Below are 14079 nucleotides of genomic sequence, written 5' to 3'. Positions count from 1 at the left end.
AATGAACCAAAAAAGACAGAAATGATTAATGACACCGGAAATTGGACGGATCCTTTATTTGGGTTATCCATGAAAAAACATTTTTTTATGCATAAAATATCATTTTAATTATAAATATGAGTTGAGTTGGCTCGTCTCACAAGGGACCTACTCATACTATACTATACGATTATAGAATACGAGAGAGGTCTAGAGTAACTACACTAATTTAAGATCATGGTATAATTTTTGATAAACCAAAAGCACCCTTGCAAAATTCCAAAAACACTTCATCTTAATTTAATAAAAAAATCTCATAAGAACCTATTTTGATCAATTTTTTTTATTTATCGATATCTATCATATCTAACAAAATATTTTCAAATTTTTAAGTGATTACATCCTATTTAGCATAAAAAATATTATAAAAAAATATTTTTAAAATTTCTATTTTGATATCATATATAAGAGTTTACACAAATATAATATTTTTGGATTTTTATTTTTACAATAAATTTTTTTAAAAGAAAAGCTATACAATAATATTGAGTATCTAACGTTATAAAATAATTATTTATGATAATTTCAAGTAAAAGGAAAAAAAATATCCGATTTGTAAAAGAATATTTCAATAAATATTAGAATTGTCAAAATAGATTGGATTTGCCATATCGACCCGTACGCAACGCAAAGATGATGGGTTGGATTAGTAATTTGACACTTCGCTCGATTGACGGGCTGACCCAACTTGTCCAGCCGAACTGCAGGTTTTGGTAGTTCACGGGCCGGTCCGTCACTTTTGTCGGTTTTGACTCGATCTAATAAATATTTTTGTATCGTTAAAACTATCTATTCATTCGTAACAAATTAATATTTTCTCAGTCTCTCCGCTCCTTAGCATGAAGAAACAACAAAACGATACATGTGAGATTCCACGCGATGTATTAGAAAACATCCTCTCCAGACTACCCGTCAAGTCTCTTCTCCGGTTTAAAACCGTCTCCAAATCTTGGAACGCCGTGATCGAAGATCCCGGATTCGCCCGAACTCACTCCAAACAATCAAATATCTCGAATTCCCAATGCTTCTTTACCGATTATGATCGTGACGCCGCATACAGTTTGATTAGGTATGATGGCCATGAGTTTTACAGGGAATCTATCGGCCGATTCCAGTTGGAAGAAAACACACGTGCCTTCTTTTTATGCGGCTGTGAAGGGATACTTGTGTTCAAGTACAATACTTATAATAGAGAGACCGAGACTACCTGCGAGATGATGTTTTTGCTGCTGAATCCATTCACGAGAAATCTCTCGACTCTTTCTTGTCCGTACGACGTTGAAAAAAATACCAAACGTATATGTGATTCGGAAGGTTACGGGCTTTGCTTAGACAAATACGAAGATGATTACAAGTTTGTAGCTGTTTTAGGAGGCGGAAAAATATACTTGGTGTATTCCTTTAGAAACGAGAGTTGGGTCGAGAGACGAAGCGAAGTGGGACGATGCGTGTCTCGCGAGGGGACTTATGTGAATGGAGTTGTGTACTGGCTTGTTTCAACTGGTGGAATTGTATATTTCGATCCCAAAGATGACTTGTTAAAGAAACTGCATGCAGTACCCTACCAGGATTTGAAGCATGAAAGGTTTCATTTGACAAACTTGAGAGGGAATTTGTGTCTTTTCGCTTGTGATTTAAAGTATGTGTTTGAGATATGGTTGCTCAAAGAAGACCAACACCGTAAACGTTGGACGAAGATTGCGACCGTGGATAACGAGCGACCGAAATATTACGACCCCGAGTTCTTTTGCGCTTATGGTCTATTGTACTTGAGTGTAAACAAGCTCGTGTTTCTGAATCGATGCGGCACGAGATACGCTGTTTATCATCCCGACAGAAAAACATTTGGCGAAATTAAAAACTTTCCGTGGGGCACAAGGATGGTTGGATTCCCATGCTTGGAGAGTTTACATTTTCCAGCCATCCGGAGAGAACGACGACTGCATTGGGATCAATTTTCTTTTTCTTCGGTTTCGGTTAAACTCATTTTTTACATAACTTTTTTCACTTTTTGGTATGGGAAAATAAGTTTTTTAGACCATTAACTTTGCCCCTTTGGGTTTTGGTCAATTAACTTTTTGGATGTTAGTTTTGATACACTAACTTTGCATTTTCAATGTTTTTTTGGTCCAACTGCATGCGTGTCAGCTTCTGATTGGTTCACTTCATCATTTTGGACCAATCAGAATTTGACACGTATGCAGTTGGAGCAAAAAACACTGAAAATACAAAGTTAGTGTACCAAAACCCACATCGAAAAAGTTAATGGACCAAAACCAAAACATGCACAAGTTAATGGACCAAAAAACTTATTTTTTTTCCTTTTGGTATCATAGTTTTAATTTTTTTTTCTATTAAGAATATGCCATAGGCAAGGAATTTTTATTTTTTGGATTTTTTTGATGAAGTGGAATAATAATAAATAAAAGGCATTAGCTTGAATTTAATAGGTTTTTTTATATGAATTTGATGAGCATTGGATCTTTATTGGTATGATATATAACTAGCTCATCTAGAACCAAAGTCCCAAGTATGGGATGACGTCACGAGTTCGTGACTCAATTATGTGAATATCTCACCTTATTTTGATCCTATTTTGGATTTTAATCATGTAATTTTTCAACGTTTGACTATCATCCAATAATTTGGATTTTTTTTCAAATCTTTGCACAAAATCAATAAATCTAATGAATATTGCTTATTTGACATCGATACTCAACTACTTGGTTTATGGGGTGAATATAAGTCTTTTATTACATTACATATATTAAAATCTAACTAAGCAAAATGAAAAGTTTTTACCTCTCATTTTAAAATATTGGCGGCGTTGTTATGCTTTATTCTTTGTCTTTATTTTTTCTTGGACGGATTTTAATATGTGTAACATATATGCTGTATTTTCATGAACACATAAGAGATAATTGATGTCAAATAAGCAATATTTGATGACACTCTTTCTTTTTAAATCTTCAACCTTATCTTAGTCTATATTTTAAAATTCAATCATATTTTTATCTATTTTAAAATTTTGATAATCCATTAGTACTCATCTAAACAAATGTTAAAAAATTATTGAAATAACAAAAATTATGTTGTTTAAACAAATATTTTAATTGTATAAGCAATGGACAAAAACTTTTATGAGACGGTCTCAAGGGTCATTTTTTGAGACGGCTCTCTTATATGGGCTATCCAATAAAAAGTATTATATTTTATGCCAAAAATAATACTTATTATTATAAATATGGGTAGGGTTGACCCGTCTCACGGAAGTGATACTCCAAGCAATGTGTACAAATAGACAATATTATAAAATTTAGATAGAGATTAATAGATATCTCAATTCTTCTATAGACTCTCACTGTATCCTACAAATAAGAGGTTATTAATTAAATAAATTTTGAAATCATTATCTGAACTAGCTTTTCTATCTTTTCGTGTTAAATTTATGGCCATTTTAAATTTTACTCATGATTATTAAGTTAAAAAATCTAAAATCATTATTAATTATGTTACCACAAGAAAAATGCTTATTAGAGACCGAAAAATTCCACCGTCCGGCTCATGCGTGTGGATTGCTGCTTCAAGTGAGGGTTGCATTATTATAAAGGTATATTTTTAGAATTTACAAGTTTTTTATCACGAATTTACAGGTTTACGTTTTGGTAATTGGTAATTTACAAATAATTTAATTAGTTATTTTTCCAAATAAAGAATATTTCAATAAATATCATTGTATTTATATGAACCAGATAACAATGGATTCAAATTGTACAGAGTCAACACTTATATAAAAAGATCAACCAGATTACATCGGATTAATTCAGTTTGATTAATTCGAAATTAAAATTAGATTTTAGTTTTAGAAAAATTCTCTTAATATGATCAAATCAATTTGGTTCGCTTTCAGTTTAAATAAAAATAAAAATCGGTCTAATTATAAATAATTAAAATTTGATTTTTTTATTATACTTTGCATATATTTTTCATATTGATTTATTTTCTCCAATTGAAAAGTTTAAACTCCTCAGCATGAAGAAGCAGCAGAACGTACACACATGATGTAGTAGAAAACATCCTCTCAAGATTACCCGTCAAGTTTCTTCTCCGGTTTAAAATTAAACCGTCTGCAAATCATCGCAATGCTTCTTTGCCGACGTCTAGGTTGACATACAGTTTGATCAACTTTTACGTGGAATCCATCGTGCGTTTTCCGTTGAAAGAGTACAAGTATGCGTTTTCTGTTTAAAGCAAGTACGGTGGCCGTAATTGTAAACGTTGGATGAAGATTGCGACGGTGGATAACGAGCGACCAAAAGAGTACGACCCAGAGTTCTTTTTCGTTGATAGTCGATCCATTGATTCCATTCTACTTGACGAGTGAAAACAAGCTTGTGTTTTCGAAAAATTTGGTGAAATTAACAACTTTCCGTTGGGATGATTGGATTCCCATGCTTGGAGAGTACTTTACATTTTCCAGCCATCCGGACCATGATTCTTTTCTCGGTTTTAATCATATTTTCATGAGAACTTTCGTTTTGAAGCTTGATTTTAATAGGTTTATATGAAATTGATGAACAATGAATCTTTACTATAAATTATAATAATTAAGATGGTTTATTTACGTTGTTTAACATGATGGTTGCGTTTTTTTATTTTTATTTTTATTTTTATAGAAATAGGGGAAATTATGATTTTGATCATGTTTCACATTTAGTTATGTAACTTCTAAAAATTTGATTATCATTTTGTAACTTGAATTTTTTTCTTGTTTGCTCAAAATCAATAACGAATAATATTACTTATTTGACATCAATGTTTTTCTTTGTGGTTCACGTGATAATAATAAATTAAAACCTATATATAATACTAATTATTTACCTACGCAAAATGAAACGTGTTTCACTGTCATTTTAAAGGGTAATGCTACATGTACACGGAAGGTTACACGTTGGGTAATACAATGCACTTGAAATTACATGATTATCCTTGCACTTTATTTGGAAAAAAATCTTTCAAAAATGCATGTAGGATAATTTCAAGTGCATTGTGTAACCCAACGTGTAACTCTCCGTGTACACGTAGCATTATCCCATTTTAAAATGATGGACGTCGTTGTGATTTATACTTTCCCTTTATTTTTTTTTGAATGATTATATGAGGGTGTGTTCAATCAGACATTTGTATGCTCTATAAAATTTTAATGGTATTCAAAACAGACTTCTGTGGAGTTTTAAAAAGTCGAGTCTTATTTAACTTTGACATTTAAATTTTTTTTGTGATTTTTATTTATGATGTATGCCATGATTCTAATATTCATAATAATGAAAGATTACCCAAAAAACTACAAGGCAACTTAAATTCTTAAAAAATCGTATAACAAACATGATAAAAAAAATAAAATAAAAATTAAGTAATAATAAATTTTTAAAATTATTACATTGCATATAGGGAAATCGCAAATTTATATTGGCCATAGAATTGAAAGTAATAATAATTTTGTAATAAATAAAATTAAAATTTTATAACTCTTTGAATAAAATTGATTATTTAACTTTTTTTAGTACAAGGATATATTTTTTTTCAATATATATATTTGATAGAAAAATCTTGCAATGTTATACATCTATACCCATTATAATTTTATGAATATATGTGAGTTTGTCTATCTTTTTATGAATAAAAAATGATAAATCTACCACCAAGATAATTTTATGAATAAAAATTGATTTTTTAACTTTTTTTTAGAATTTCCAGTTATTCTATAAACAATCGTATTTTCATTCAAAAATTATATTAACGACAATAAATAATATCTTTAAATTTTATTTCACATGAAGACACACACACACACACAAATATATATATATATATATATATATATATATGTATATATATATATATAGTTTCTTTCAAGTGCCCACCTATCATGCCCTACCATGTCCACCAATGATGTGGCACTATTCTATTGGATGTGATAAAGATGTGGTCCAATAGAATAGTGTCACATCATTGGTGGGCATGGTAGTGGGCACTTGAAAGAAACTCAAACACATATATTATAAATTCAAACACAAGATCACTGATTTCATAAAATGACACATTTTTAAAAATTTATGAATATACAGAGAAGCTCACATATATTTTTTTTAGAACAAAATCTTGCAATGTTTATGAAAGAAATCAATGCAAAGTAATAATAAACTAATTTCTATTTTGCACACGAGCCATCAAAGATCTTGATTTGAAGCTGTATTTTTAGAACCGGGCCGGATTGGCCGGTATGATCGGGAACCGGTCGCCGGTCCGGTCCAGTTCACTTCCAAAAACCGAAAAACCGGTTCAACCGGTCAACAACTGGTTGAATTGGTAAAGAACCGAAAAACTGGTTGAACCGGTTTTCCGAATTTTTTTTTATTTTTTCGAAAATTTAATTTTTTTTATTTTTAAAACTTTAAATTTAATATTTTTTTATATATATACATGTTTATTTGTACTCCATTAAAAATATTATTTTAATAATAATAATAGATTTTTAAATTAAATAATTTATTATTTAAATAATGTATAACAATAATTGATATTTTGAATATATTTACATATTTATTTAGTTTTCAAACTATGGTAATATATATATTTTTGTCTATTTAGGCACGTTTTTGAGTTTTTAAAATTCAAAATATATTATTTATTATATTATATTATATAAACGGATTTTCGGTTGGACCGTTCGGTTAAAATGATCCGATCGATTAGACCGTTTTTTTAGGTAGACCGGTTCGATCACCGATCCGGTTATGAAAACACGGATTTGAAGGTAATGAATCTCTTTTCACCATTTATTCATTTTAATTTCCATTTCTTAGTAGTGAAGAAATACTAGAAATATTCGTAGTGTAGTTTCTGCATTTTGTCTCAATGTAGAAAACTACATGGTGGCATCCATAACCTTCTTGAGTATTCAAGCAATTCCTTGAAGACAATGGATTGTTCGAGAATTTGAGAAAGGACATGAAGATTCTACCTTCGTGCAGAAGAACCTAGAACATTACTGACAAGTCATGATGATTCTAGATCCATGGGCCTAGAACATGGGGGTGGAACATGAATAGAAGCATAATCTAGAATGATATGTTGTCTAGATTTATATAGAAGAATCTAGATGATAGAGAACTTGTATATATAGAGGTGTAGGAGTTGATTTGCCACCAAATAACTCAAGAATCAATCAGGAAAAATGATTAATTAATTGTTCACTCAACCAAGTGTACGTTCTCTCTACAAATTCTCTATACCACTTGTGCTATTTTATACACTTAACCACCAAAATCGTTTTCTAAAATTATTTTGATAGTACTAGCAGGGTGGAGCTGAGAGTCAAAGGCCACACTTGAACTTGAAAAGCTAAGTCCCAAGATTGTTTTCTAAAGCTGTTTTATATGATTTTCTGATTAATAATATGAGTACAAAATAATCATATTTATACACAATATTTGATAGCTCAACAGCCCAACGATGAGTAGCAGCGGGTGGACCGATCGATCCCGCTAATTCATCTTAACATTTAATTTGAAAAAAAATTGAATAAAAAAAAACTAGAACCAAAGCTCTACAAATATATCCAAATGGTTTGAAAAATTAACTTAACTATCGTTTAAAAAAAAGAATAAGCAAAAGTTTAACTAATAGGAAGACTTTAAGAACATCGGCGGAAGCAAGAAACAACTGCGACTGAGCATCTCTTCGTCCACTCTTCTGACGAAGCTTCGAATCGTTTCCTTGCTTGGTTCCTTATCCCAATCTCCCAGTTAATCATTGTGTAGGTTACTACCTGAAAAAAGACTCCTGGTTTTTTTTTTTCCAGTAATCCGATCATCGATGAAATACTGGTCGATGTTCGTTATTATTTGGATTTTTATGGTATTATTTTTCGGGGCGTTTTTGGATCCACTCTCAATTATCTGAATCCGTGTAGCATTGTCATGAGGCTCGAAGAAGATGGCGTATTCCGGCATTGGAGTGTTGTCGGACTTTATTGTCGGATGGGAACCAGTATGATTTTTGCTTCTGTCTTTGTACTTGTATTCGTAGAATTTTTTATTTAATTTTTGTATATGATTTTTTGAATAGTTGCAGAAATTGAGATTTTCTTTTGCTTTTATTACTAGCTATTTCTCAAGAGTTTATTTTGGGTTTAATAAAAGTTTGAATTGTCAAAAAAGAGTTTCAAACTCCTGCGACGTTCATAGAAATGTTTTTAAAACCGGACCAGACCCGTGACTGGTTCGCGGTCGATCAAACCGGTCACGGGTCCGGTCCGAACCAAGACTAAAAACCGTTATTACGGTTAAACCTCCAGGAACCAGTAAATTTCAGTCAAGAACCGGTCGGATCGGATTTAAACCGGTGAACCAGTTTACAACGGTCCGACAGCTCACATTTTTTAAATAAAATTTTAGGCAGTTCGGTTTTAATGTGCACGTGGTCTTCGGCAGTTGTCAGCCCCACCAATCAAAAAGTTACACATCCACAGTTACTAATTTCATATTTCAAAATCTTTCGACCTTATCGAATTTTTTCTTTCCCACAAAATTTGCTTGCTCTTAGATACATTAACAACTTTGCTCTTATCAATTTATGCGAAATTTGTCAATGATTTTTTAAAAAATTTGATTATTTCTAAAAAATATTATTTTCTATATTTAAAATGTAAAAATTTTATTTGTGGATATATATATATATTATTTGGTTTTGAAAATTGTTAAAAATATTATTTTGTTTTCAAATTCTGAGACGTAGAAAGATAATATATTGATTTAAAACTAAATTTATTTTAAAAAAACACGATGAAGTGAAAATTGGATATTTCAAACGGGGATGGGAACGGGGACAATGATTTATTATGCACAGGTTCGGGGATCCACCCCCATCCCCGTCCCATTTTCATATCTACAGCGGTGATGGGGACGAGGATGGGGGTTTAATACCTAGAGGTTATGTATCATCTTTTATTTTGGAATGCCGAGAGGCGCATTTTCTTCCTCCATGACACCAGCGATTGTGTGGAATTCAAATATATGAGGACTAATTCTGATCTCTTCAATTAACTGGAAAATGTAGCTCCTTTCGTTTTTGGCTCAAAGTGGAATGGAAAGATGAATTTGTCATTTCTGAATAACGTCAGACTTTATAGATACTATAAAGTTGGCAGTCTTTGTGATTTTTTAAAAGTCATGCGTAACAAATTGAATCATTACAGAGAGTTTCCTACAGAAATTTAGGTATTAACTCGCGATACAGACCACTACTGTAGTTCTTGGTAAAATGAAGAAAAACACTTTAGGTTTAGAGGGTGTGTCAAATATGCCATGACATATTTTTTAAATAAAAATTTCATCTTATTCTAGGTGTTGAAACCTTTCATGTAATACTGATTTAAGTTTCCCATAAATATATATTATTTCATACCATGAAATAATAGTGAAATTTGTGTAGATTTACATGACAGAAATGATCTCGATGGTGTTCTTCCCTCGATTGTATCTAATCAAAATTGTAGGGAATCCCATGAGCGCACGTTCTAAAAGGAAGAGACCTCGCAAATCTGGGACGAACATAATTTACAATGGGGAGCAAGAAAAATAAAATGAGGTTAACTTCAGTAATGGTGAGAGGAGTATTAATTTCTTGGAGGACTTTAACGAGTCAATTTCTTGCAGCACTGGTGAACGGAATATTGGTAAATTATTTGTTTCCGATAAGAGATCGCAAAGGGTGGTAATGGAACAATTGTATTCGAAGAAAATCATCAAGCTCGTGCAGTTGTTGTGAAGCGTCCTGTAAAGGCATATGATGATATGGCCTCCCAAGAAATTCAAAATCTTATTCTCTCTGACGTACGTCAAAATATTGTTAGATGGTATGGAGTTGAACAAGATCAAGACTTTGTATCTCTTTCTTTGGAGCGTTGTAATTTAAGCTTAAATGATCTTATTCTCATGCTCTCAAAGTCTACAAATATTGCAAAAGAATTTAAAAATCAACTCGATCATCGGAAAACCCTTTGCAAGACGTTAACTTGTGGAACTTAGATGGTAGTCCTTGACCTTCGTTATTGAATTTGATGAGGTCAACTTATTTTGTATGCTTTGGATTCTTAGAAAGTACTTGTGAATAAAATCTTTGATTTTAGAATAATCTAAAACATTTTGATACAGAGGTGACTGTTTTACTTCTATCATAGAAATGTTGTATCTGGAATTGTTAATCTACATGAATTGGGAATTGTTCACCACGATCTAAAACCTCAAATTGTTTTAATAGACGGCAAAAAAGGATCTCTCTATGCAAAGCTTTCGGACATGGGTATTAGCAAACGCCTACTTGGAGATGCATCTTCCTTCAATCATGCTACATGTCACTACAAGAAAAATGCACAAACACAACCCCTAAAAGACAACACTTTTAGTGAAAAGTGTTGTAATTTTTTGAAAGACAACGCTTTTAGTAAAAAGCGTTGTCGTTATATGTTTTTTATTTAAGAAAGACAACGCTTTATTTACAAAGCGTTGTGGAATAGACTTTTTTTGGGGTCAAAGACAACGCTTTTAAAAGCGTTGTCTATTAGCGTTTTTTTTCATGTATAACAACACTTTTTAAATAGTGTTGTAGAAAATCTATTATTTTTATTTAAAATAAATAATATTACCCAGATCCCCAAATCAAACGCTTCCCGATTCCTTCTCTTCTCGCGTCTGATCCCTAGCCTTTCTCCTTTTCTCTCTTTCAATTGAAAATCCCATGTCAATTTTTGCTCGATTCTTAGACGAATTTTGAAGTGATCTCCGACAAGCCTTCTCCAAGAGCTCTAAATTTGCAATCGATTTCCTCGGCTTCTTTTATTTCTTGAGGGAACAACCACCAGTGAAAGAGCTCTAATTTCCTTCCAACTTGGGTTTATATGCGTATACCCTCACGGGACTCACCTCCAAGAGTCGCGAATCCTACGCAAGTGCTGGCAAGAATTTGGTGAGTAGAATGCCTTCTATCTGTTTGAGAATTTTACTCTTGTCGCATTTTAATGAGTATTTTTGTTTGTTTATTTGCCATTGTTTCTCTTTGGAGAATTGGTTTCCTCAAAGTATGTGGAAACTTTTATCGTATTTTGTTCCCTTTGATTTTGTATTCTAAAATCTGGCATTTTTCAGTGAGTGTATTGCAGGCTTCGTACAAAACTATGTTATCTATTCGTCCCAAATCCCCAAATCAGACTTCTCCCCCTTCTCGATTACTTCTCCCCCTTCTCGATTACGATCCCTTTCTCTCCTTCTTGATTTATAAAATTTTGTGTCTCACTGTTTATGAACAATCCTGTTTCGCCTTTTTGATTTCCTTTGTTGTTGTAGAGTAGGTGTTTGTGGGTTGCAGGGAAAATAATTTATTTCCTTGATCTTTTTTAGATAAATTCTCTCGATTGTTTCATTATTTAGTGAATGCTTGTTGCAATTGATTACTCGAGTTTCTTGGCCAACCTCGGATGAAAGATTGTTGCTTCACACTTTGTTTTGGACGTTTTGGAGATTGTATGAGCATCTGTCCCTCTTAAGTAGATAGATAGATTTTGTTATCTTGACAAACTAAATCCCCCATTGGTTGTCAATGGAAGTTTATTCTTACAATCACTACATGTATGAATTTATTCACTATAAATATAATCCCAAGTCCACGTTTTCATCTGCCTTTTCTTGCTGTGATAGTGTGATGTGGTTGCTGCCAATTTTTTTTTTTTTTATATTTTCTCGTCAAAGTTTATGTATTTACCAAAACTTTAGCAATTTTTCGAGGAAGCTTTGATATTCCAATCATTTATGATAACCAACCTGTATAATATTTGGGAAGACAGGGCAGTGATTACAGCAAATAAACTACATAAATTTTTGTTCTTCAGAGAAATAATACAATTACTTTAAGTTGCATTGACCTCTATTTGACATTATAAGATTGTGTTTGAGATTGTTTCTAGGATGCATTTTTTAAATTTTCCTTCACAGAATTTCAAAATTCTATAATGGAAGAACAGAAAGCAGTTCCTGGAAGCAAATCCCAGACACTACTTTAATCCAGGGAAACATGGCTGTGATTACATCAAAAATTTATTAATATAGAAACTGAGATTATGATTTTGTATTGGTATATTCTGTTGGTTTTCTTGAATCCATATGATTATAGAATCAATTTTCGTAAAGAAAAAAAATTAATGAAAAACTGTTGTTAACACTTGGCTTCCCAAAATTGTAGAGCCAAAGGGGCGTCCACTAGCTTTGTTGAGACCGAGTGCTCCACTTAGTATAGCATTGAATTTATTAATTCAAGGTAGTCAGTAAACTTTAGAATTGCGAGTTCTATGGAAAAATGGAGATCCCCTTAAATGGGTCCATGTCCTTCAATCATTGCATTTATTCAATCTTTTATTAGAAGCATGTGAGACTTGATTTTGTTCCATGGTAGTAGCTTGAATATCCAGTAAATTATTTACTTATTTGTGATGAATTTATCTTTTTATGAACCTGGACCATTCAAAGTGAATTCTCTTAAACTGAGTTTTCCAAATGGCTGAGAAGGAATGAGTAAACATAAATGTGACTTCTTTTTGGAATTTTTCAATCTGACTTATCACTTTAACTGTTGATTTTTTTTCTTTATGATGTCCACTCATTTATATCCATGATTTTCTGTATGAATTCTTGTCTCAAAACCATATTCTTTTTCTGCAGAAAAGTCATATTTATACATCAGGAGCTTCATGTACTAATATTGTCGTAATCAGAGGAGCTCTTCGTGCTAAAAAACCAGAGCTGCTCACTGTCATATTGCCGCAGAATTTGAAAAAGCAACCCCCAGAAAGTCAAGAGTTACTGAATCTGCATTTTCTTTGGTAAGAATTGAGGATTGATTGTCATTGGAATTATCAAAACCACAAGGTTTGCTATAGCTAAAGTTTCATATACATTTTTGTTTAAAATATATGTTCCCACTATGCAAAATATCAATCTACTGCTCTAAGATGCCTTCATATGTCTCAGATTCTTCACCCTTTCATGAGTTTATGTGCCTAGAAAGATGGTCTAGAAAAACTTGTACAACAGATGATAATGATGCAATGATTTATGGATTTCCAGGTACAAAATGTGATAGAAAAACCACACAACGATCATCTTCCATTGATAGAGGCCAGCAGGTATGCTTGTTTTGATTTTGAGGAAGCACGCGTAATTTCCCATTGTCCTATTTCTTATTTCCATATGGAGATTAAAATTTAAAGGAGCATCATTAGAAATCAATTTTGATGATTAACTTAATGTCGTGGGTTTGATTCAAGTTGGTTTAAATTATGATTTCTTTTCCATTAACATATAATTTTTTTTTGTTTGCATGGGTTGACATTAACTTTTCCATTAACTTTTGTGTTTAAGAGATCTTTCTGTTGATTTAAAATATGAAATTCAAGAAGGTACCCTTCTGTTTAGACATTATATTTCTTCCAATATTTGGCGATTCTGTAGCCAACTCTATGAACTGCTTTATCTTGTTGCTGACCATTAAGCTGACTATTAAAATTATTTTTTAATTCTTTATTTTGTAGTTTAAATGTGGATGCTTATTTATTTTCTGGTTCATGCTGACATGATAAAAACCGTAGAATATATTATGCCTGAACATGCAAGGCAACTGTTTTAAATTGGCATAACAGCCTTTTTGTTTTTTTTTTGGTGATGATCTTTGAGTTATACCTCATTTTTCTCACCAAATTACTACCAACTCCAGCTGATGGCTATTCTAGTTAATGTTTGGCTAACCTATGTAATTATTTGTTTTCTATTTAAATGAATATGCTGCTCAATTGGTGAAACAGAAGATGGATTATTTTTTTTGCGTTCCCTGAAATTGCCAATGATATGTATAAAAATCAGAATCAAAAAATACTAAAGCTCTTTAAGAAGTTCCCTGAAATTGCCAATGATGTGCTTTGCGTCCCCTGAA

At 32.0% G+C, this 14079-nt stretch overlaps 1 protein-coding gene across 1 annotated transcript; it reads left to right on the top strand.

The window, feature by feature from the left end:
• The first annotated feature begins 878 nt into the window (after positions 1 to 878).
• Positions 879 to 10130, top strand: LOC140860906 (F-box protein At2g23160-like). The gene is made up of 2 exons (XM_073263906.1): positions 879 to 1719; positions 9802 to 10130. Exons 1-2 carry the CDS (start codon positions 879 to 881, stop codon positions 10128 to 10130), a joined length of 1170 nt encoding a protein of 389 aa, XP_073120007.1.
• Positions 10131 to 14079: the final 3949 nt, after the last annotated feature.

The sequence above is a fragment of the Henckelia pumila genome, chromosome 4 (assembly GCF_033568475.1).
Source record: "Henckelia pumila isolate YLH828 chromosome 4, ASM3356847v2, whole genome shotgun sequence".
Lineage (NCBI taxonomy): Eukaryota > Viridiplantae > Streptophyta > Magnoliopsida > Lamiales > Gesneriaceae > Henckelia > Henckelia pumila.
Note: the sequence above shows the minus strand (reverse complement) of the source record. Positions and strands in the feature narration are given on the sequence as shown.